Here is a 23,506-nt window from a genome sequence, read left to right as displayed (position 1 = left end):
TAGCTTTAATTTACCCACAAACACTTTGCAGCTGTTTACCAGTGCGCCACGGACAAGCATACACAACTGCACTGGGGGTGCCATCTCGTGAGATTGTCTACTACAACATGCAGAAATAACATTGCAGTGGCCAAGTTCTGCTTTTCTACTAGTGCAAAGGCGTTGGCAGGAATACTAATCATTAGCATGCACTAGTTATTTCGGTTTTGCACTTCCATAACAATGGTGACACAACACAAATGTTTACCAAGTGTTGTGGTTGAAGAAATCTTTGGAAGATGTCACTCCGCTAAAGGGACACCGTTAATCCGAAAACACAGCTACAAGTTGTCATGGGAAGTCTACAATGGGAAGGCCACAATGGGAAGACTGTTTTGTCTAACGCTGAATAAAAGCCTAATTTTGATTGGAAGCAGCTCAATTCCTCTCTGGGTGAGTGAAATGCGAAAGGGCATGCCTCTTTATTGTTTGCTTTTATTTTGAATTTGAAAGTCGGCTAACTTTTGTTTGTCTGTGTCAATTTTTGTAATTCCTTTTGCATTAACCTCTGAATGATACAAGGAGCACATTGTTATGCAGAACTTGGTTAAAATGTAGTCACAGGGCCTCTTTAACAAGGAAAATGGAAATGAAAGTGGTAGTAAAGACAATTTGCTGCCTTTGGGAACCGAACCCACAACCTTAGCACGACTGACACTTGCAATTCCCCTATGCTTTCCTTGGCTTTGGTTTTTACTGGCAACTTTACGTCCTTTTCATACAAGTCTGCTAAGCACACGTTTCTTTTTAAAGCTTGCCTTGAGCACACTTTTTGCTGGATACATCCACACTTTATCAACAGTGATTTACCTGTAGGCTGCACACAAGCAACAGCAAATTTGGAACCACAAAGTGACACATTGTTTTAGATCACAGTGAGTTTGTTGGCATATTTGCTGTCACTGATTTCACCTGCTTCTGGAAATTGTTGGTATGAACTTGCTCGAAGCAAGTACCCCTCTGATGTCCTTTCACTATTGGAAGACGTACGGTAGGCTCGGAGAACAAATAACTAAACTTTTTTCATGAACAGGATTTATTTTTCATAATACTCCACAGTGACATTTCTAAAATTGTAAACCTTACAGAATACAAGGGAGAGTTGGCAGGTAAGCCTAAATAATAGCTTGTATTCTTTGGAGTGAACGTTGGCTGACATAGACAGATTCAGCATAATGGAAACATGCTAGTACAGGCACATCGGATGACTTGTCTAGCAGGAATAGTGCACAAAGTGAACAATAGTGCAAGCAGCGACAATCTTGCAACACAGTGTTCAACTGAAGTGCTATAGAAATGTTGCATCACACGCACCTTCAGCAGGGGAAAAAAAACCTATCTTCCTGATTGTCACTAATTACCCTTTTGCACTTATAGATAAGCGGAACACATTTGGTCGTTGCACTAAATGCACTGCACACTTTGACTTTACACAGTCATCAGATTTCTGTAAGTATTGGGCCTTGCCGGTGTCATCTGGTAAATTGGTAACATATGCACTGGTAAAACTGTTTTTCCATTTTCCTTGCACATTTACCGGTGCGTGCTATGGAAACCATGAAAAGGGGGACAGCTGAAGCAGCGCATTTTTTCTATTCCAGCCACTAGATAACCTCTGCATTTCATATCCATCATTAATTTAATCGGTGAAGTTGCCAGATAAAGGGGTTTCAGCATTTGCCTTCATGTGTGGACTTGGCCAAGAGCGGCAGTGAACGCTTCTGTATTTATGGGGTGCAGTCTTAGGTGAAAGGGGATACTTAAAAACAATTCAACATTTTTCTTTCTTGTTTGTTTATTTTCTGCTCTAGCTGCTTTGTTTTTGCAGTGCTGATAACTAAAGGTTCACAGTACCAACAGCACTGGGTCTGACGCCAAAAAATGGCAACATCTCCATGCACCAGCGACGGCTCCTGCCGAGTAACAAAAACATATCTTGAAGGCTATGCATTTGCTGACTGCACGCTCCAGAAGCACTTGTTAAGAGGCGAAAAACATCATGGAAGCCATATTTTTTTGTAGGTAGAGCATGGTTTGCTTCAAATGCAAATCTCAAAAATGTCTTTTTTTTTTCGTTCTTGTTCTTGCATTATGCAAGAGCCGAAAGCAATTACAAGAAATAAAAGAAAAAAATTTGCTGCCCTTTCCACTCCGTGAACATGGTCGAACAGCGAAGCTGTGCTAGTTACATTCAGTGTTACACCATGCAAGTCGAAATTTGCAAGCAGTCTATATTGTAAATCTTTTGTTTCACCATTCTTCCACCTCATTTTCGCTTTCATGTGCTTCATGTGGTGAACAAGCTTTAGGAGTGGTTTTCTTTGCTGTTCTCCCAGTGGTGTTTTTTTGCATGTGAGGTTTCTGCCTGCCGGGATTGATGGCTGCCGGGATCAACCTCCCGGGGCTGCCATTTATTGATGTAGCTGCCAGTAGTTCTTGCCCCAGCAGGAAGTGCCGGCAGCCACGCGCTTCTAGTATTGCGTTTCAATCGCAGGGCACTGTTCGTTGGCCTCAAATTGCCAGCATAACGTCCTTTTTTTTCACGGCAGAGTGGAATCTTTAATCGTCTATAAATTCGATGCCGCTTTGGCTCGAATGCCGAAAATGCACCTTGTGACAACCATATAAAATTTGCATATAAGATAGCATTCTCACAGGGGGAAAGGGGTCACTCGAACCCCTTTCCTCCTTTTGAGCTGTTCATTTCCTCTCCTGCTAGGTCACATGGCCCCACTTTAGCGAAGTCCGACAACGACAACACAGGTTCTGCATAAACAGCTTCTCTGTAAAATATCTCATGGCCGTCATTTTCAAATGTGGCAGTTTTGAAGGCCATGCGTTTTCGGGTACTACTATTCTTACAGTCATGGAAATTTATTGCAGGCGCTGGGAACACGCAGTGTGCATATGTCAATTTCAAGCTTTAATTTCGGTTGCAGCACATTTGATTTTATTTAGACTGTTGGTTAAAATAAAACGTGGGAACTACCATATAAATGCATCACTTGATTAAGCGACCAAATGCCGAGTCGCCCACGACAAAAGCATAAGTGAAAAGACTGCTTTAATGGGCCGCAGGTTATATATATTTTAATTTTATGCAGGGCATACTGTGCATGTTTGAGCACAAATTTTATAGGCATTCTATGTACATTTACTATTTGTGCAATTAGTGATTAGGTCTTTCGTTACATGGATGAAATTAGTAAATTTGCAGGTGCAAGTATTTGGAATCGGTTGGCGCAGGGCAGGAGTAATTTGAGATTGCAGGGAGAAGTCTTTGTCTTGCAGTGGAGATAAGCAGGATGATGATGATTATGATGATGATGATGATTGACACCCATTACATGCACGTGTGGAACATATACTGATGGAAATGTCTGTGAGACATCAATGGTACGAAAGTTTTAAATGTCCACTGAATGTCCATCTAGTTTATACTTCAGACATATAATATTTATGTACATTTTATGAACATGTAAAACTTTGTCCACTGTGCGTCTGAAGTATAAAGTAGATGGACGTTCAGTGGACATCTAAGACTTTCGTACCATTGACGTCTCACAGACGTATTCCTCGGTATATGTTCCGCACGTGCATTTAATGGGTGTCGATCATCGTCATCATCAGCCTATTTATCTCCACTGCAGGACGAAGGCTTCTCCCTCCAATCTCCAATTACCCCTGCCCTGCGCCAACCCATTCCAAATACTTGCGCCTGCAAATTTCCCATTTTTTACCAAGTAACTAAGGGCCTAATAAAGAAACGACAAGGCATGAACAAAATGAAATGAGATGCGCTATTGACATCCCATTTCTTGCTAGATGTTTTGAATAAGTCCGGTACGTCTGTTGGAAGTTTGTGGCTATCTGAGGTGTAATGCCCGCCTATTATCCTTAGAATGTAAGGATAACGGAAGAGCTCACCGTGCGCTCCAGCCCTTGCGACACGTACAGCCGATTGACGCTCCTAATAGTAATAGGCTGACGTGACTTGCAGATACACTGCTTTGCATGGCGTCTCGACTTAGCGCTTCCACGGTGTTGCATGCTGCCCACAACAACTTTCGGGCCGCGGAACTTGCAAATATGCAGAAAAAAAATTGTTTACATACATATATAATTCTCACTTTGCAGCAAAGAAATTCAGCTGCGGAAAAGCGCTGCGTAAACATGCGAGAGTGGCTAGAAGGTTGTCCTATGGTTGTCCTGTATTCAGGCAGGCGTGCAACTGTATTCAGACAATCGTGCAACGGTGTGTCTATACACCGTTTTCTATTTTTTTTTTTTTTCTGCATCACAACTCGAGCGTAGCCGAGCCCTTTATTGTGCGCGAGAGCAGACGCGTAACGTAACTTCTTTTTAAAAGGGCGCGACACGCGCGTGCCCATTCTTTTGCTATATTTAGAATAAAGGATGGGCAGCCTTTCCGCGCGTTGTACAGGGCCTGGATAAGCGCGAGGTGTTCCCACGGTTTTGTGCAGATTAGAGAGATATCTTAATGTGGCCGCATCCGCATTGCAGCGCCGACTGCTGCTGAAGAAAGTAGAGCGGACAGCCGGGTAATTGCACCGTAATGAGTTCCACGCGCTGCATCGCAAATGGGAACTGTCGCTCGCTCGCTCCTTTCTGCTTGAGCTTCGCGCACGGCGAAAACAATTTTGAACCGCCAAATCCGGACAGCTCGGCTCAGGCCCACGGTGTGGCGCAACGCGCTGCCTGCTCGGACTACGAAAAAAAAAAAAAAATCCTCGCTTGCAAACGATAGTATTGCATGCGATCGGCGGTGGTGGCACGTCTGCCTTTCAGGAATCGGCGCGAGCGGGCGAACGGAATAAAGTTCCGCGCGGCGGCGGCGGCGGCATTTCGCGCGCGTCCAGCAGCTGCCTGCTGACGTGGAAAAGCGAAAGCGGCGACAGCAAGCAGCAGCGCTAGCGCCCCCGCTGAATCCTCCACGTAGCAGCCGCCGCTGTTTGTGATCCTCGCTGGCTGCTGCTGCTGCTGCTGTAATCCTCGCCAGCGCCGTGCCGTCGCTCGACGCCGCGGGAAGGTGGATTCCTTGCGCTCGTGTAGTCCTGCCCTTGCCACGTCCGCCCCCGGCGGCGCGTGCGTCCTCGTCCGGGCGCCAATTTCGAAACAAACCGCGGTTGTCCGCGTTCGCACGCGGCGGTCGCCGTCGTCTGACGTCCTGCCTGTTCCGCAGATCCTTGCGTCACCGTTGGAAATCGAAACATTACCAGGTCGTCACCCACGTCCTCGCAGACACGGTGACGCAGTTTTCTCGCTTTCCACGTTTGCCGCTAACCCTTTAGTTCGGTGCATGTGTGTGACCTAAGACTGTGAGGTTTCGTCCCGCAAGTGCACAGGTGGCACCTTAGAGTCATTGCATAGCAAGTAATTTCTTGCGTGACGCAACAGTAATTAGTATAGTGCACCTAGTACACCATCCTGACTAATGCATATGTCGAGCGGTACTGGCGACTGCTGAACGCAATTAGAATTTCGTTGGAACATCTGCTAGATAAGCTCAGTGGCTAGGATGTTTGGCTGCTGGGCAGCAGGCCGTGCGTTTGATAGCCGGCCTCTAATCCTGCATTCCAGCGGCAGTGGAATGCAAAAACATTGTTTGCACATTGAAGAATCCCAGATGGCCACTACTAATTTAGGGCCTCCCACTATGGCATTCTTCAAAGCTCAGGTGTTTCCAGACTTGAACGCCATCACTTTTATGGGGGCACATCTCGCATTGCATATTGTACTGGTTTGTGTATCCTGTTATTAAGCATTCTGTGTAGATATTATAGCTTATTTGCAAGTAACAGGCTAATGAGATGTTTAATTACTAAGATGAGTTTAACTGTCTTTTAGAGTATTCACACTTTTCATTGGAAACTCAACAGCCATGTCATGTCTTCGTGAAATATTGCCATCTTATGACAAATGGCCTTTTCTTTTTTTCTTTTCTGAGGTGTAACTACTGAGCATTGACTAAAAAGCAGTGCAGTGCTTGAACAGAACAGGGCTTTAAATTTTGATTATTCTTTCTTTTCTGATGCCTGTTCGAATCTGTTGGTTGCATAGTAGGTGACTTGTCACTTTGCAGTGCCACTGCTTTCACTTTCTCTTCTGTGCAATAACTTCTTGAACTTTCTGTGTGACTTATTTGGTTTGTATTGTGCTTGATGAGCACCAGTTACTGTGGCTTCTGCATTCTCTGAATTGAAGCATTTATTGGAACTAATTTTGAATTTTTTGTTAAAGCTTCGGATGCCCTGTCAAGCTTGATATTCAACTGGCTGTCTTAAGTTTTTGAATTTAGCACATTTTGCCAATTCACATTGTCCTCTCTCTCAAACAGCTGCACGTGAATGGTACGCCATACCTAAGTTTGTTAGCAAAACTTGTGCCATTTTAGCAGCATCTTAACAAGGCAGCAGCTGTTCATATTTATGCAGGCATATTGACTTTTTTTCATGCATGTAGACAGTTCTGAACATCTTTTCCTTTGGGTGTTGTCTTTTTATCAGCATTCACAGCTGTTTGATTTCATCAGTGTTAAGTTTCTGTGAAGGCCTCAGTTGCTTCTGAAGTCATGGCATATACAATTGCTTTGTTGCAGTCTCTCTCTCCTCTTTTTTTTAAACTTCTGTACTGTAGCAAGCATTCTTTTTTCTTCTGCTGTGCGTATGTGGTATCATTGTCATCACAGTGTCACCTAAGCGATGAGTCATTATGGATTACAATGCGGGATTGCTTTGAGTGCCAGTGCGGTTACAATGTACAGGATGTTGAAAAAACTTTGTAATGAGATGCTATTAGAACAGGGTGCTACTCAGTGAATTTCTTGTCATACCGTTAAATGGAGTCTCCACTCGCCTCTCTGGTTCTGAGAGATGAGTTCTGAACACGTGCTGGAGCTTGCTGTCGATCCTCTCTTCTTTTGCCTTTTGCTTTTATATATGTATGGAGGAAGACGTACAGGAGCATAGGTACCGACTACGAGGGGGCTCTGGCGCCCGAGCCCCCTCTCAGGTTTTCCGCCCCCCAGGCAGTGCCGAAGCTCCCCCCTCCCCCACACACACCTAAAGTGCCATTACCAGAGCTTTGTCACTCACATCATTTGAGGTTTCTTTGGCTTTCCTTGACCTTTTAGCTTGAAATTTTATTTTAATGGGGCTAATAGCTTACTGTATCATTGTTGGTGCGGACGTCCACGGCTTTTAGTTCATACTTTCGCTTTATTTCTTCAAATCCTGACAATAGGAGGACATGCGCATTAGAAGCACTAACGGCAGCGTCCTCATCCATAATTTCTCACTTCGAAATTGTTTTAAATTTCCACTGTAAACACCATGCAGACACAATAATATATTTAAATATAGTACACACAGGGCAAAGTTTGTTATATTTTGAGAGATGGAGGTAGCCAATTAAAATTACATTTCCAAAGGTATGGGTACCCAATGCCTAGAGAATGAATATGTTTCTGTACGTTCACAACACTTCAAATTGCTTTGCATGCTTTTTTGACCATGAAAAAAACCTGTAGGCTTCAGTGACCCCTTCGTCAGAGACATTTATCAATGGCGTGTGAAATGCATGTGAATGTTGTGTCTCAGTCCGAAGATGTCCTCACTTTAATATTAGATTATTTTTATAAAGGATGATAGGCTCAAACCTAGTGAAAGCTCTTTACTACTCAAACTTGGCTTCGACCATGAAGTACACATTTATTGCTCAAGGCAACAAATGTTTATACTATATGTCACATTATGTACATAATGTACTACACAATGAGTGCACAATGCTTGTCTACTGCTCTGATTGGTGCACATAGCAAACAGCTTTGCATCTCAGGGGTGCTATCGCTCCTATATGGCTAGCCTTGCAGTATTGTGCATGGGGCTTGCATTTGAAGAAGCAGCTGTCAGTGTTCAGCTGTGGAGTTCTTGTGTGATGTTGCCGGGATTCGTTGTTACTTACAAAATGATTCCTTGTAGGGCAGAGAATAACTCTCCAGGTGTCTTGCCGTGTGTAGTATTTCCTTTTGTGTGCAAGTGTTCTTTCACACCCCTACAAGATGTTCGTTTTACTCGTTATGTTTCCTCTGAAGAGGTGCATCAATGTTGTCCCCTTGCAGACGGGAGCAGCGCCTGGTGCGGCCCAGCCCGCCTTCTACCCGTACCCGGCCACGGCTGCTGCTGGTCCAACTGCACAGGCTTCCCCTTCTACTGCGCCACCTTTTGTGGGCCAGTTTCACTCACCTGCTGCCATGCAGTCCCAACTCAGCCCACACTCACCACAGGGTCAGTTGTGCTGTACTGAGCCTTTTGCTAATGTGTTTGCACTGTCGTAATTGTAGCCAGTCTAGACAAGAGAGGGAACCCATAAAGCAGCGGTACCATGCCCTCACACGACGCCCCCTACGCAGCTTGAAAACCCTCATGTGGACCCCCACTCATACAGCTGTGCCCGGCAACACGTCGGCTCACAGTTTAGCTCGAGATCTCGCGCGCCGAGCCTTGTCCGCAGATGCGGACGGCGTGAATGAGGAGGAGAGACACGAGGAACCCTGCGAGACTTATCATGAAATAGCGCATAGGTATCGCTTGAGGCGTCGCGCGCTCCCACCACCGGCCAAGCAACTCGATAAAACGCAAGCGATCGCGTTTTGGCGACTTCAGACAAACACATACCCACACCCAAAGTACATTAACAAAATCACAGGGGGCAAGGAAAGCGACCAATGTAGGCTCTGTTCAGAAACAGGAACACTCGCACACATAATGTGGGAATGCACCTCGCTCCCGTTTTCTCATCCCCCCGTCAGCAGCGAGACTGACTGGACAGCCTGGCTCAGTTCCGGGGACGTCGACCGACACCTTGAACTGGTGGACTGGGCGGAGAAGGCCAAGCAGGCCCAGGGCCTTACTTGAGCCCAATCCCTCAGACACGTCCCCCTTTACCCTTCCCCCTTTCAATAAAGTTTATCACCACCACCACCACATTGCTATTGCACAGCACACTACATGTGTTATGTTCTCTAAGAATGAAAGCTAATGAGGAGGAGGTGACTAAAACACAAAGCACTGACCAAGATCAACATTACTAGGAAAGAACCAGCAGTATGTACACGAGCGTAAGAGTTCAAAGAAAAGAGCAGCATGCCACTGCATCATTCCACTTTTCTTTTGCCGTGAGTTAGCGTGTACTGCTAATGCGCTCCTTGGTAATCTCATTTCAGTTCTCTACTATGCGGTATGTGTGCTCTCACGACTAGTTTTCTTCTATGTCATTGTTCGTGCCATTCTAGTTGGCCATTTGATTTCCACTTAACCTTCAACATTGCGTAAGCTGCTCCATTCATTAGTCTCATTGCTGCACAAGCTAGAGGTTTATTTCATGAGGAAGCTGCTGTTCTACTCGGGCAGGAGGCTGCTTTGTGACATGAAACAGCGAACATGTTTCAGGGCAAAGCATTTATTGGCTTGCTCCCCGGACTTTTTTCCTCACTGTCCAGAGTCTGGACAACGTCAATCGCGTACTCCATGCTGCACACACAAAGGCTGCTGGGAGCAGGTGTTTGAGAGTGAAATCAAGTGTTTCTCTCCTACATAGCACATGTTAAGACTAGTTCAGAGGCGCATTACACATTTCCTTGTTCTCTCTATTCTCTCCCAATGATTTTAGCCATTCAACTATATATAGTGTTGCGAAGATTCACATTAAACTAGTGGCATATGAAACTGTCCTGTCAGAGTGTATGCATTAGTCTGCTTCAGATGGCCTCTGAGCAACAGAGCACTGCAGAAGTTCTATCGCTTAAACATTGTTGTGCTGCTGCTAAATAAATGTCAACACCACCAATCTGACAACCAATACACTGGTGAAGTACACATGAAGCGAAAACATTTAAATGTCAATCACATGGATTGTGCAGCTGAGTGATTCGCATTAACACTGATGCCAACGTAACGTGTGATCAGCAGATTATTTTAGTACATTTTATTCCTCTCATTTCTCATCCGGTGATTCTTATTCTTTTCAAGCTGTTGTCCGATGCAAAAACATTGCTTTTGTTTGGGTATGTGGTGCTGTTTGTGTACAGTAGCCATATGCTTGTAATGTTAGTACATCTGCTGTTACATTTTTCATGTTCTTATAAGGTTGTCCATGGCATAGAGGCAGTACATTGCTACTATGTTTGAAAGATTGGGTACTTTCACTGCTCAACAAGGGTAGTCGTAAGTGTGCAAAATTAATTCAAAATGTAGTGGAAAGTTTTTTGTCTGTCAGAAATGGAAGAGCACTGCGCCAATTATGTTTTTTTCTCTACTAGGCCATGCAAATCCAAGTGGACAGCCCCACAAGGATGAGCGATCGCAGAAGCAGTTCTTCAAGCTACGCAAGAAGCTAGAATCTCGCCCTCCTCCCTCTGCTTCGGGTGCACACTCGGAGTCTCCTAGATCAAGTAAGTCAGTTTTGCGTTGATTTAGGCAGAAACCCCTTCTTGAGGAGGCTTTCTTTATGGGCACTTTGCTGCTTCCTTATTTGCATGATGCTTTTTGCCCAGCTACAGGCAACATGTCTGTACATAGCTTGACTGTGTGGTGATGGGTGGCTGTGTAAGTGTGGAGTGTGCGAAGAAAATGCACTGTGTAAGCATTGTAAGTGCACCTACTGCTGCTGGGCACAAGGTCAGAGGTTTGTATATTGTACTCCTATCGAAATGAGACCGTTAACAGCCAGGAATCAGTTTTTGGTGCACATTAATAGGTGATCAGAATTAATCTGAAATACTCTGCAATGTCTTGCATGGCCATGCTTTGGAAAGTCACAAAGTCAATTAATCGTTCTAAGAATTAGCGAATAAATCAAACAAAAAGAGTTTTCCATGAATTGGTAAAAAAATCAAGGCAAATCAGTTTTGTGGCAAGCCACAAGGTGAAGGAAAGCACATGAAAGATAAAAATTGTCATCCACCCAAATTGTAGTACGAAGCTACAAGAAAAACCCATACGAGTTTGTGTAGTAAACGCTCGCAGTTGAAGAAAAATTCTTCCTGGTCCGGGATTTTTACCTTTAAGGTAAGAAAGTGCTAGCTATGCTCGCACAAGTTTGTGATAAAAGTTTACTGCTCAGAGCTGTTGCCATAGGTACTTCATCTTTGTGCGACTTCTGAATATATAAACAGATTAAGTATACACTGTTATCCTGAGTCTGTGTGGGTTGTAATTTTAGTGTTTGTTTCTGCTCTCTGTACCAGGCCGCAGTTCACCAGGCCCCTCAGGTTGTGGCAGACTTAGCCATGGAGCAGAACAACAAGGTTGGCCATTTTTATTTCGATATAAACAGCTTGCAGGACAAGCATGCAACTGATAGGGGCCATGTCTGACATTGAGCCACACTCAATTATTTGACATTCAGCTGCACTGGCAAGAATGGTCGTGTGGTGACTTTGCATTATGATGGCTCACTTGAATAACATAGTAACCAAATCAACTATGTGGAGATTTTCAATATATGAACAAGATTTGTGGCAAGGGAAAGTTTGAATTTGTCTCAAACCCCGCATGAAGCTTCAAAAAGAAAACTTCACGATTGAAGAATGGTTAATTTTTGTACAAGAATCCAATCTGACAGCACTGTCTTTCCAGGGCAGTTACTTTACCAACTAGCTAACCAGAAAGCTGGTAGGTGGCAGGGTGAAGGTGACATAGCCAACATGATATGCAGGAATGGGATTGGTAAGGCTTGACGTTAAAATTGTAATGCCATAATGGTTTCTTTGATAGTTTCGGGCTACATTGCATGGCTGGCAACTTCCTTGCGCATCGCTCTGCTGTTGACAAGAAGTGGTACAGCTTGTTTGTTTACAAAGACTGTGGTCTCAATAATAGATGCTTTGGGGCTCTTTTAACCATGAATTATATTGAGACGTCTTATTTAAAATGCCTATTATACAGGATGATAAGAAGCCAACAAACAAGGATACCAAGGACAACATAGAGGAAATTACTTGTACTTGCTAACTGAATTAAAGAAATCGTAAATTAACGGCAGTGAAAGTGGATGAAGAAACAACTTGCCACAGGTGGGGAACAATCCCACATGCAATTCTCTAACCAATTGAGCTACTATGGGGCCGTTTTCCCATCCACTTTCTTGGGTATTGATGTTTTGCTATAGAACTAACACTTTTGGAGTGTTAGCCAGCGCCACCACTCACAAACCTTGGCGGCGGATGTGGAACACCCTTTCTGCTGCAGGCGTAACGAGTATGTGATCATTTTGAGTGAAGGCAACTGGTCAATAAACCTACACATGCTACCTGAAGGCATCAATGTTGCTGTATTAATATAAATTGGCCCCTCGGTTAGCCCCCTTTCCTCTTGTTCATTTACATAACAACGATCTCGAATCTGGCAACACTGATGCCTTCAGGTAGCATGTGTGGGTTTATTGACCAGTTCACTTCACCCGAAAAGATCACATACTCATGACGCCTGCGGCAGAAAGGATGTTCCACATCCGCCGCCAAGGTTTGTGAGTGGGGGCGCTGGCGAACACTCTCAAGGTGTCAGTGCTAGCAGTACAGTTAAACGTTGTTAAACGATAGTTGGCTGAAGCTCGAAAAGAATACGTACTGAATGGTAGTACTGCTTAACGGAAATAGCACGAGATGGCCCAGTTATCTGTCAGAATCGGAACTGAGATAGAGTGCAATGAAAGGGCGAAAACATACAGTATTTGTTCACTTTGCGCACAAAAGCCTGTTAGTATTTTCATTTGATGCCGCGGCAGCCTAGCAGCGATGACAGCAGCCTCAAGCTTGCTGAATCTGCGAGTCAGCTTTTCAGCCAGCCCCCTCTTCTTGGCAAACACATGCATGGCAGATTCTTCGTTGGCATTGCATAATCTCCGTTCACGGGCACGGTACGGCTGCAGAAGTTGCGGGGCACCTTTTTCATTGCGGGGTGCTGTTCCCGTTGCAACGACTGCATTCATGAGGCTCACGCATCTTTTGTCACTATCGAGCCTGAAGTGCCCGTGCTGTCGCTTTCCATGCTGTCCTCATCGATATCTGATTGCCTCTGATTGGCGATAAGATGAAGATTAGCAGATGTTTGTCACATGTTTTGCTTTTTTGAAGGGCACACAACCACATAGTCTTCTTGGGTGCGCTCACCTACGCAGTTCAATTGGGCTATGGACGTAAATTTAGTGTAAGAGCAGGAGCATTTGAGACTTGCAAAATATTGTCGTGTGTGCATATTCTAAGCCTTGAACTATAACAATGCATTAAATTTTTTATTATAAGTTTATTTCCTTTGTTTGTTGTTATTCATGAATAAAAAGTATATAATACCAATGCAAAATATCTTTTTCGAAATAGGTCCCTCAGAAGAATTAGAATCTGCAACAAAAAATCGACCCTGAAAGGGTTAAAACGAAGCTACTATATAAGTGGGTATGGTTTAACAAGGTTTTCCTGTAAAACGTTAATGCCCAGGAAAGTGGATGGGAAAATGGCGCTGTGGTAGCTAGGTCATTTGGTTAGAGCATCAAACACGTAATGCGAAGATGGGGAATCGTTCCCCACCTGTGGCAAATTGTTTTTTCATCCACTTTCATTTTCATTAATTTATTTCTCTAAATCAATTAGCAAGTACAAGTAATTTCCTCTGTTGTCCCTGGTATCTTTGTTTGTTGACTTCTTATGATATGATTAATAAAAACCGGTCCCCTCAGTTAGCCCCCTTTCTTCTCGTTCATTATACAGGATGGCACATTTCCTTTTGCAAGCTAATGAGTGCAAATGAGCTAAACTTGTCTTGCACGGACGAACAAATCTTGTCCGAAATGGTTGAGCAGGTAATGCTTTGGTCTGCTTAAGTGAAACACATTGTGTACAGGCTGAAAGGGAGCAGTAATATTGCCAGCACAAAACTGTTAAAAATCTATGCTATGCAGACTCTGCCCGATGTACAGATTGACATTGTTTTGTTACCGTTCATTTTGATGATGGTGTACTGATAACAATGGATTCAATGATGTGAAGATTCTAATTGGCAAATGTTTGCGGTGTTAACAAAGTGGCTTTGCCACGGTGCCCAGATGCCCTGGTGCAGCTGTCCTCTCTGCGGGTGCCGACGGTGTCGCAGCTGAGTGCGCGGCAAGCAGTGGCATCTTGGAGCGCCCCTGAGACGGCTGGGGGAGCCACACTGGATGGTGTAGCCTACGAGCTTCTCCTTTCCGAGAAGGGCTTGGACAGGCCTGCCAAGCTGTTCAAATGGTCAGCATTTCCTTTTTACTGTTGTGATATATTCGATTGCTGACACCTGTATCCACATTTTGATGGGAGAATAATGTAAGTCGTTACTTCAATTTGGACATTACAGTATCCTAGGGGGTCAAAAGTAATCTGCAGCCATCCACTATGGTGTCCATGAGCCCCTACAATGCTTAAAGGCATTAAACCCCTTTACTCAATCAAACCTCTTGAGTGACCAATCATCTCTTTATACAGTTCCTGGCCAGACTAATATGACAGGGATTTGTTCGTTGGCAGGAACTGCTTTTGTAGGCTGTTCTTGCAGGACTTTACAGGCTTTGTGCTCTAAAACAGTTAATTGCATGTGGAAGGTTTCATGACAAGATGAGCAGGGTAAGTGCGTTGCTTATGCTTTTTTCATGCTTGATTTTTCAGTGGCAAATCGTTAGAACAAAAGCTCGAAGATCTGAAGCCCGCGACAGAATACTTGCTGTGGTGAGTTCTATACCCCGCATGTCAACGGTATTCATGTGGTTGATGCATAAGCTTAATTGGCTTAGCTGACTAGCTTCATTGGCTTAGCTGAGCAAAATGAGCCTTCATTGAACGCTTAACCCTTTGAGGGTTGAATTATTTTGAAGAAAACTTTCCCGGGTGGTCAAATTATTTTATTGCGGATATTGAATGTACAAGATGTATAAAGTCGGGAATAAATAGTAAAAAAAATTAGGGAACAGTATTTTGGTGTTGGCATCACTCAGAACTGCAATATGTTCAATAGTATTTTAGAGTGTGGTACTCCTCGAAACACGAGTCTCCGCGCAGCCGCAGAGAGCGAGAATACCTCATGAGCGGCGGTGATAAACGAGCTAAGAGCCGTGCCAATCAAGATAGAAATCAACTTCCGCCGCCCCTGCGATAGCGTGCCGACAAAGATAAAAATCACGTTTCACGCGCCTCCGTTGCGGCGGAACCGAAACCGCGAAAGCGCGTTGCCGCTGAGAGCGAGAATACCTCGCGAGCGGCGGTTATAAACAAGCTAAGAGCAGCACCAATCAAGATAGAAATCAACTTCCACAGCATTTGCAAGAGAGTGCCGACAAAGAGAAAAATGACGTTTCGCGCGCCTCCGTTGCGATCACGCGGCGAAACCGAAACCGCAAAAGGGGTGTGGCCGCAGTCTGCGCGACGCGCTGAAGCTTGAAGTCAGTTCTGTTTATCTCCCCAAGAAGGTAGCACACATTTCAAACGCTTCTTGTAAGACCTAAGAGGTGGCAGCACCTCACAGTAAGCGTGCATCGTCATTATGGCGCGAAATTTCAAACGGAGGGTCGAAACCGTACCCGTACGGAGAAGACCTTGCGGGACAGAAAACCGCCGCCGTACATGTACGGCAAAAACCGTCAAAGGGTTAATGCATAGCAATCTTCTGTGCTCACAGTATGTACAGCACTAACCTTAGTATTGTTTTTGTGAATTATTCAATTAAGCACTTATTCAGAATTACTACTTGCACATCAGTGTGCAAGCAATATTATCTTTAACGACCTTTACTTGCTAGTTTGACATTTTCAAACTTGCTATAAGTTTCCAATAGTACTGACGTTGAGCTTATATTCACATGGAATCCCCAAACCTCGTAGAATTTGTAGTTTTAATGAGACTTTTCTTTTTCTCTAACAGCATTCAAGCCCATTTGGATGACATTCGAGGAAGCCCTTCACCTAGTGAGTACCTCATTGCCAGAATAATCCTTCTTCTAAATCTTTCTAAGCATTTGTGAAATATGCTCACCTTACATGCATTACATGTGCGCAACATTGCACTTTATTGTTGAAATTTGTGATGGCTCTTCAACTTGGAATGTCGTGGTGGTTACAATGAGGTTGTGTACCTTTTTGCTTGTTTATACATCTGTAATAGCCATCATAGTGAAATGGACATGGTCTTTATTTTTGAAATGTGTATATGTTTCACACATGATTTGGTCTGTGCTGCAGGTGTTGAGTTCAAGACAAGCAGCTGTGAACCAGACACACCCCAGCCGCCCAAACTGGTGTCTCGAACCAAAAATACACTAGTGCTAAAATGGAATGTAAGTTCCATTCCTTTCTTTATTATGTCACACCTGCAGAGACAGTTAAAAGCGTGCTTTTGATGCTATGCGGGCTTGCCTTAACTGACATTTTGTACATTGCTTTATCACGGCGTCTACCAATTGGGAAAACCAGGAATTCTCAGGGAATTTGAATAGTCTGGAAATACTCGGGGATAAGTCGGGGAATTAGTGCTTCTATCAGGGAAAATGAGCTGTAACTTTATTGAAAGGGAACAAAAGTCGTGTTTATGCTGGCTCCAGTAACAGAGGAATCGCAACGAATCGTCATTGACACCATGTCATCGGCACGAGGTGTTGCCAGAGCAGTTAACCGATTTTCCAGACGCCCGATTTTTCAGACATGCCCGATAATTCGCATGGCTTTGCGGCACCACCACATGCTCCATATAGTCAATGTATATTTCCCTGAATGCAGGTCTGAAATGGCATTAATCAAAGCCACCACTGCCGCCATTTTGATTGTCTCGCCTCGAACTGACACTCTCGCACGCAGATCCGCTCGCAGCCGTAGCCACCACTGCGGCAACGTTAGGCCTAGCTGCTTCTGCGTTCGCTATTAAGCTTCTTGCCGTGCAGTGCCGTTTTTTTTCGTTGAAAGAGTTTGCCGCTGTCAGCAATGGCACCAACTCCGCCTTCGTAGTCCTCGCTATTGGCTTCAAAGCTCACAGAGCACAGCACGTTGTGTAATGCCAGTCTTCGAAAGTTAGCTTCGCCTCCGTACAGCAATGTTACGCGGTGAAGCAAAACAAGCGTAGGAAGGGGCAATCGTCATGGGATACAGTACGTATTCCTTAATTATACACTTGTGCACCTCTGTCTTCTGTCACAGTACAAGCACTGATATGCCTCATAAGTGTACTGGCATATGGCATATATGGCCTTAAGAGCCTTTTCGGATATGCCTGTGGCAATTTTAGCCCTTAAGGGCAGTTAGAGACATGCATTCATCTTTTTCGGGCTGCCCGATTTTTCGGATCTTTTCGCAGCCCCTAGGGAGTCCGAAGAATCGGACGTTGACTGTACAACTGACCAAGAGGATGCTTCAAATGATCTATGGGGTGAATGCATGGCAGAAGGAGGATGAGAACAGAAAGGACCGACGCACTGAGGAATTAATGGGAAAGGAAGCGTGCCGCCGCCTGTTTGAAGGAGCTTGAGCTCAGAAAGCAAAGTGTTGGCTGACGCGGAGATGCAGGTGTCCCTCATCAAAACCAAAATAAACTCTTTAAAGTAGTGAAACCCAACACTGATGTGTTTGGGCTGAGAGTGTGTCAGGACAGTTGAGGTTAACTTCCCAGCTGTTGAGAGAGAATTTCAGTTGCGAGAAAGTTTAGGCCTCATACCGATAAGCTTGCTAAGTGGATAGAAATAGCTCATATTCAAAAATATTTTTTATGCATGCATCTCTTTTTTCATTCATATTTGAAAATGTTCGACTCAATTTGGAATGGGCTTTACCATTTTTTTTTTTTTGCTGTGCATTTCCCTAACGCCGTCTTTCTGTTTTCTTTTTAAATAATATAGTTAGGAGATATTACTTCTTACTATTCAAACTGGATTAAGTCTTTTTTTTGTTTGTTTGTTTCAACATGCCTACTAAAGTGACAGCATCGGGCAACATGGTGTCAGCCTGTCTTGACATAAAACAAAGTTCTGGCTCATTCAGGGAATTTTGCAAAGGTGCTCAGGGAAGACCTGGAAAACTCGGGGAATTTGGAAATGTCAATTTGATAGACACCCTGTTTATGCGCTATAAATTATTACTATGTTAGGGACACAGCTAGCTGCAGGAAGAAACCTAAACTGGAGTTGGCAGAATGCCTTTCTTTTTGCGCTGCAAGTCATTGTTCGTTTCAAGAATATACCCTTCCATGTATGATTCTGTTCATGTTCATAAAATTTCTTTTCCCAGCAACGGCTGATAATCATCTCTTGTGTTTGAGTATGGATATGAAATAATCTGTCCAATTCACCTAGTTTTCTTGTTCACACGTGTTATGACTTGTGTATAACTTGTGCCACTGTCGGATTCGCAGGCTCCCTCCGACAATGGTTCCAAGATCACCTGCTACATGCTTGAGTATGACCAGGTAAGCATAGACAAGTCCAACGTTGCTTTTCGTTATTGTAAGTGCTGTAGTCAGCTGTGCGTGCCTGAACTGCACACAACACATTTTCTAAATGCTTTAGCACTCTAGATAACTTAGTTTCAGACAAATGCATTTTGCATAAATGAAACCCTGCCTCCTATATTGACAGCTATCCTACCTCCCCCTTTTTTCTTTTAATATCTAGAGTTTCTTCTTGTGTGTGTGTGCATGCATGCATGTGCGTATGTCTGTGCTATTTATCTGGGGTGCCTTGAAAGCTTAGTGACATAGGCACAGAATCAGTGTGCCTGTTTTAGCACATAAGTGGAATTAGGAAGTATCAATGCTGCAAAGGAGGAATTGCGCACTTAATTGCTAGAATATATGATGTCATGTCAGGTGGTCATGCACGCTTCTGTCCTGTGGCTCCCAGGCTGAGACTAGGTAGAGCAAGTGGATTCTAAACACGAATGTTTCCCAAAGGGCCATTTCTGCCACTCATCCAATTTGTCAATTAGCTAGTTTGCTTAAAACACTTTTGTTTTTAAACCCACAGTTGAGATGTGATAGTGGGCACTGTTCAGTACAGTTCATTGTAGTAAATGGGAATGTGCACTGGTGGGACATTTTGGTGCTCAGTACACACGAAACCACGATTGAAAAGAAGGCTAGCTAATCTTGAAGCATTTGTCTCGTCACATTGTTCAAAACTGTTAGGCACTGAAACAGTACTAGAATTTCAGTTAAGGTCTAGTTTGTACTTGTAGGCACTGTTTTACAAGACAGTAATGCGCAGCATGGACTGTGCTCACTTTCTTCCCGTCTAAATTCCTGGTGCTGAATTGCCACATTAGCGACGCATAACTGCATCAAGCAGCAGCACGGTTGTCACGTGATCATGTAGGGATGCGTACTCCTATGAAATGGCTGATAGCTGCTCTGTCGCACTTCCAGGGTAACGATGGCCAGTTTGTGCCCGTGTTCACGGGGCTGCAGAAGCAGTTCAAGGTGTCCAAGCTCGCTGCCTCAACTTTCTACAGCTTCCGTTTGGCGGCAACCAATGCAGTGGGGACCAGGCAAGTGCCATTGTTGAAAGCTAGTTTTTCAGTGATCAGACTTGCCGGTGGTATGGGGGAGAAAGGTTTAGCCCTTCTACCCACCTGCCCCGTTATTCCCGAATGTGTTTATGTATGCATTCGACACTCTGCTTTCTGGTGTAGAGGCTGCTTGCTTTCAGGAGCAGTGCTGCCTCTTGACTGAAGTAGACATGGCACTTCAGTAACAATTCTTTGCAATATGTAAGTTAGAACTTGGTAACCAGATTTTCGTGTCCCCTTCAAAGCACCATAGTGGGGGTGTTTCTTAAACAGCTCCTTATTATTTGATTTGCTGATGTGTTATTGAAGGGCAATCTCTCTTTGAGTCAAAGGACAGCACTGTCTTGTGAAAAAAAACCCGCCAATTTGCAAAAATGCCACGAACCTCTTACAGGGATGCACATCCTTATGACATGTCCGCACATTTAAACACAGAGATGGAAGCTTTTACACAACCTGTATAATTTACATATACCTATACACCCTGCCTTATTGCTGGCAGATGACCCGCTAGTGCCATTTACTAACTTGTTTGACTGTTAGAGACAACTTGTTATTTACACCAACTATAATGTAACGCAGGTTTACCTGCTTTAACGTTGCTTTTTTTAATTGTCTTTTGACTGGCGCAGCATGGCCTGAGTAGCCTTTGTGCCATTAAACGCCAACCAACCAACCAATTCACATTTGTCATGGCACCTGTGTCCCGTATGCCTTTGTAGCCAGATGCACATACGAAATCAGCCAGTTCTGTATTCTATTCTACAGCACTTCTCTGCCCGACACGCTCTCTTCCAATTTTCCCCTGTAATGATTAACGAGGAGTGTTTGTTGTTGGTCCCCAGCCCATGGAGTGGTGTGAGCCGCTTCACGACAAGTGGGGCTGCCCCGCCTGCCCCGGAGCCACCAAAGGTGGTTCAGGTGACTTGCTCTACAGCAACACTCGAGTGGAACACCCGGCCCTGTGACGACTCCTACACCCTCTCGATAGAGCAGGAGGGATCGGTGAGTCAGCTGTGCTAGACACTTCACATCCTACTGCAATTCCCATCCTACTGAAGAAACTGAGAGATATGTCCCTATAATATGCTGTGAAGTGTAAGTTGGCATTGTAGTTATCATTTTCCCAAAAAATGCCTCTCTTGTACCCTGTGGGTACAAAACTGTATATTAGTTTATTTTGTTATGCCATCCAGAAACAAACATCTGGGCAGGGATAATGTAGTGATTCTATTTAAATGCCAGCCATTCCTTGTCGCACTTTGTCGATGGGCTGGTCAATGCTTCGCCTACATTATCATTGGGATTGGCGGTGCGCGAATGGTGGGCGATAAAAAAGCAATGGAATTTAACGAAAGGAATTGCTGCTTTATACTGGGCTCGAAACTCGTGCTAGTCCTGGGACCTCTGCTATGGCGTCCTTAATGTCTTGCTTCCATTCCACTGTTGCAGCGTGTGCTCTACAGTGAATAATAAAAGCTATCTTTGCTAATTAGTTTGTGAATTGCAATTTATCATGCTTGTATTATGCACCCTTCCAAGCCTAGTACTTCACGAAGCAGTCAAATTCTGCTATCTGCCACAGGCAATTAAACAAGAATGATTGTTTTGCCTAGAAAAAAGACACCATGTATATTGTCTGCAATTCACTTCTTTTACTCTGCTAGCCATAATAATTTTCAAGTTAGCGCTATGCAAGTGGCAAAGGTTTCTATACAATTATGAATACTTGAATTATGTGAATGTCGAATTGAGTGCCAAAAGTGTAGCGGATTCTGCTGAATTATTTGTGACAGTATCCTTTCTTCATACTGCAGCAACATGGATTCTTGCCAGTTTACAATGGGTCTGACACCAAGTTCACCTGTACGCGTCTTGTCCGCAAGACTGAGTACAGGTTTCGGGTGAGTTTTCAAGCTATATTTTTTGCCATAATGACTGAACAGGAGGGCTGAAATTGTTGAGGGCAAGCTGGAAGCAAAAATCTACCCACTATGTCGGTATGCATGACTGTCTAAACATTGCACATGCAGTTTGAAATAAACTGGGGAAAAAAACCAGGGCCACTTTTTCAACGTGTGGCATCTAGTGCATAGCCCTGCATCCCACATGTCATGAATTTGAGGCGTACAACTTTTTCTCACGTTAGCTTCAAGAAATTGAAATTGCCATTATACATGCAGTTGCCATTAGCTTGAGGTTAAGCTACTTCACTCAGCTATTGATCATTACTCTTTCCTGCGTACATTGGTGTGTTGTCGTGACTTGGACGCCAGTCTTGAACAAGCATTTCTGAATTTTTTTCATTCGCTTTAATTGCATTCAGAATTAGTTTAACTAGACATTAATAAGAATGTGGCATTGGCAGCTAACTCCTGCAGCATTCTTAGGTTTACTGTCTTGTTTTTCTACATGTGATGATACAAGAAACAAGGACAAGTGGCTGTAGTCATTTGCCTTGGCCATTTATAAAACGAACAACCAGCTAGCTATTTTGTCCAAGTGGTGCAGTAAATCAAATGTTGCCAGATGATTTAAAAAGATTATGCCCCTCTTTCTTTTTCCTTCTCTCCACAGCTGGTTGCCCACAATGAGGAAGGCTCAAGTGGGCCGAGCCGTGTTGGAAGCCTGCAAACACTGGCTGACAGACCAGGAAGGCCATCACGCCCCAGTGCAAAGGGGCGTGTCCACAGCAATCACTTCTTGGCAGCTTGGGGTGAGAACACCTCCTCCCGAGTGCTTCTTGTGCTTGCACAACAGTTTGCTTTATTATCGAAGAATGGTGCATTGCACTCTGTAACAATGTTTCAAGGCATATTAGCCATTTCTTAATTTTTTTTTCTTTCCTTTTCTCTCTTTCTTGTCCGCCAATATTATTGTATCAGATCATGTATCACTCGTTTCCCACCCTACTAAAATCCCGACCAGGGATTGTAGTATCTATAAATAAAAATAATTTTTGTTTAATAGAAGGCTCTGAGTTAAGATGCAGCACATTCCTTGCAGGCTGTCAATTTCCTTCACGGTCAAATTAATGCCTCATAGTTTACTCTCAGGCTGTGTACAAGCGGAAAGACACCCAGTGCTGCAATGGAACTGCTGTAATTTTCACAAATTTCTTAAACCTTGACGGATGCTTCAGTTTTGCTTTCTACAAGATGTTTCATTTAGTGCTGTGGAATCTCATTAAATGTGACTATGAGGGTCTGTAACAAGTTTTGTTTGCTGCAAGATGCATAAGTACTGAGATTTGATTGAGGCTTCCAAGTGAGTAAAGGCTGCACAACAGTGGGCTGTACTACATTTATACCCATGCCAGACGAGCACAGGAAGTGGCGTTAACTTCCTAATGCCTTAAGATTTAATGTCATTTGCATGGTGCCACATGGGCAAATCAAATGGCATTCACCTTAATGCCATTTGCCGCCGAAGGCATTCGTCACAACTCGTTCGACTGAGAAATGCGCATATTCGATGCTATAGCTTGCTTAGTAGTGGGGTTTACTTAAATTATTTGAAACATCCTATTTAGCTGGAAAAGATATTTCAGGTGTTTAACCCTTTCGCTGTCGGACCTTTCTGGCTGTGACGCACCCCCAGTGTCGGCTTGGTTTCAGGGAACGAGCATAACAGGGAATGAACATAGCCATTTATTTTTGATTATGATTGGTATACAAATAACATAGTCAATGCAATATACACATTTCAGTGTTCTGCAGCTGTTGGTAGTAAACATCATCATCATCATCAGCCTGGCTATAAAATCCCTTCAACATCCGAATCTGACGATGCGGAACCCTCTTCCTCGCATGCGACTCTGTCCGAGTCCGAATCCGAGCTCGGCTTGTATTTTGAATCGGAATTGAGCCACCGCTCCAATGAGCAG

General features: G+C 44.0%; 1 protein-coding gene across 3 annotated transcripts in view; it reads left to right on the top strand.

Moving 5' to 3' along the window:
- Positions 1-23,506, top strand: part of LOC135899997 (fibronectin type-III domain-containing protein 3A-like) — a 91,977-nt gene that overhangs the window by 40,256 nt on the left and 28,215 nt on the right. For 2 of the 3 annotated variants that reach the window (XM_065429453.2, XM_065429585.1), the window contains exons 6-17: positions 8,180-8,345; positions 10,379-10,510; positions 11,306-11,365; positions 14,137-14,335; positions 14,750-14,809; positions 15,998-16,041; positions 16,315-16,409; positions 18,470-18,523; positions 19,478-19,599; positions 20,466-20,625; positions 21,438-21,524; positions 22,198-22,336. In XM_065429453.2, the coding sequence (XP_065285525.1) occupies positions 8,180-8,345; positions 10,379-10,510; positions 11,306-11,365; positions 14,137-14,335; positions 14,750-14,809; positions 15,998-16,041; positions 16,315-16,409; positions 18,470-18,523; positions 19,478-19,599; positions 20,466-20,625; positions 21,438-21,524; positions 22,198-22,336 (1,318 nt within the window). The remainder of the gene's footprint in view (positions 1-8,179; positions 8,346-10,378; positions 10,511-11,305; positions 11,366-14,136; positions 14,336-14,749; positions 14,810-15,997; positions 16,042-16,314; positions 16,410-18,469; positions 18,524-19,477; positions 19,600-20,465; positions 20,626-21,437; positions 21,525-22,197; positions 22,337-23,506) is intronic. The other variant, XM_065429530.2, reaches the window with a different exon arrangement.

This window comes from Dermacentor albipictus, chromosome 1 (assembly GCF_038994185.2).
Source record: "Dermacentor albipictus isolate Rhodes 1998 colony chromosome 1, USDA_Dalb.pri_finalv2, whole genome shotgun sequence".
NCBI lineage: Eukaryota > Metazoa > Arthropoda > Arachnida > Ixodida > Ixodidae > Dermacentor > Dermacentor albipictus.
Note: the sequence above shows the minus strand (reverse complement) of the source record. Positions and strands in the feature narration are given on the sequence as shown.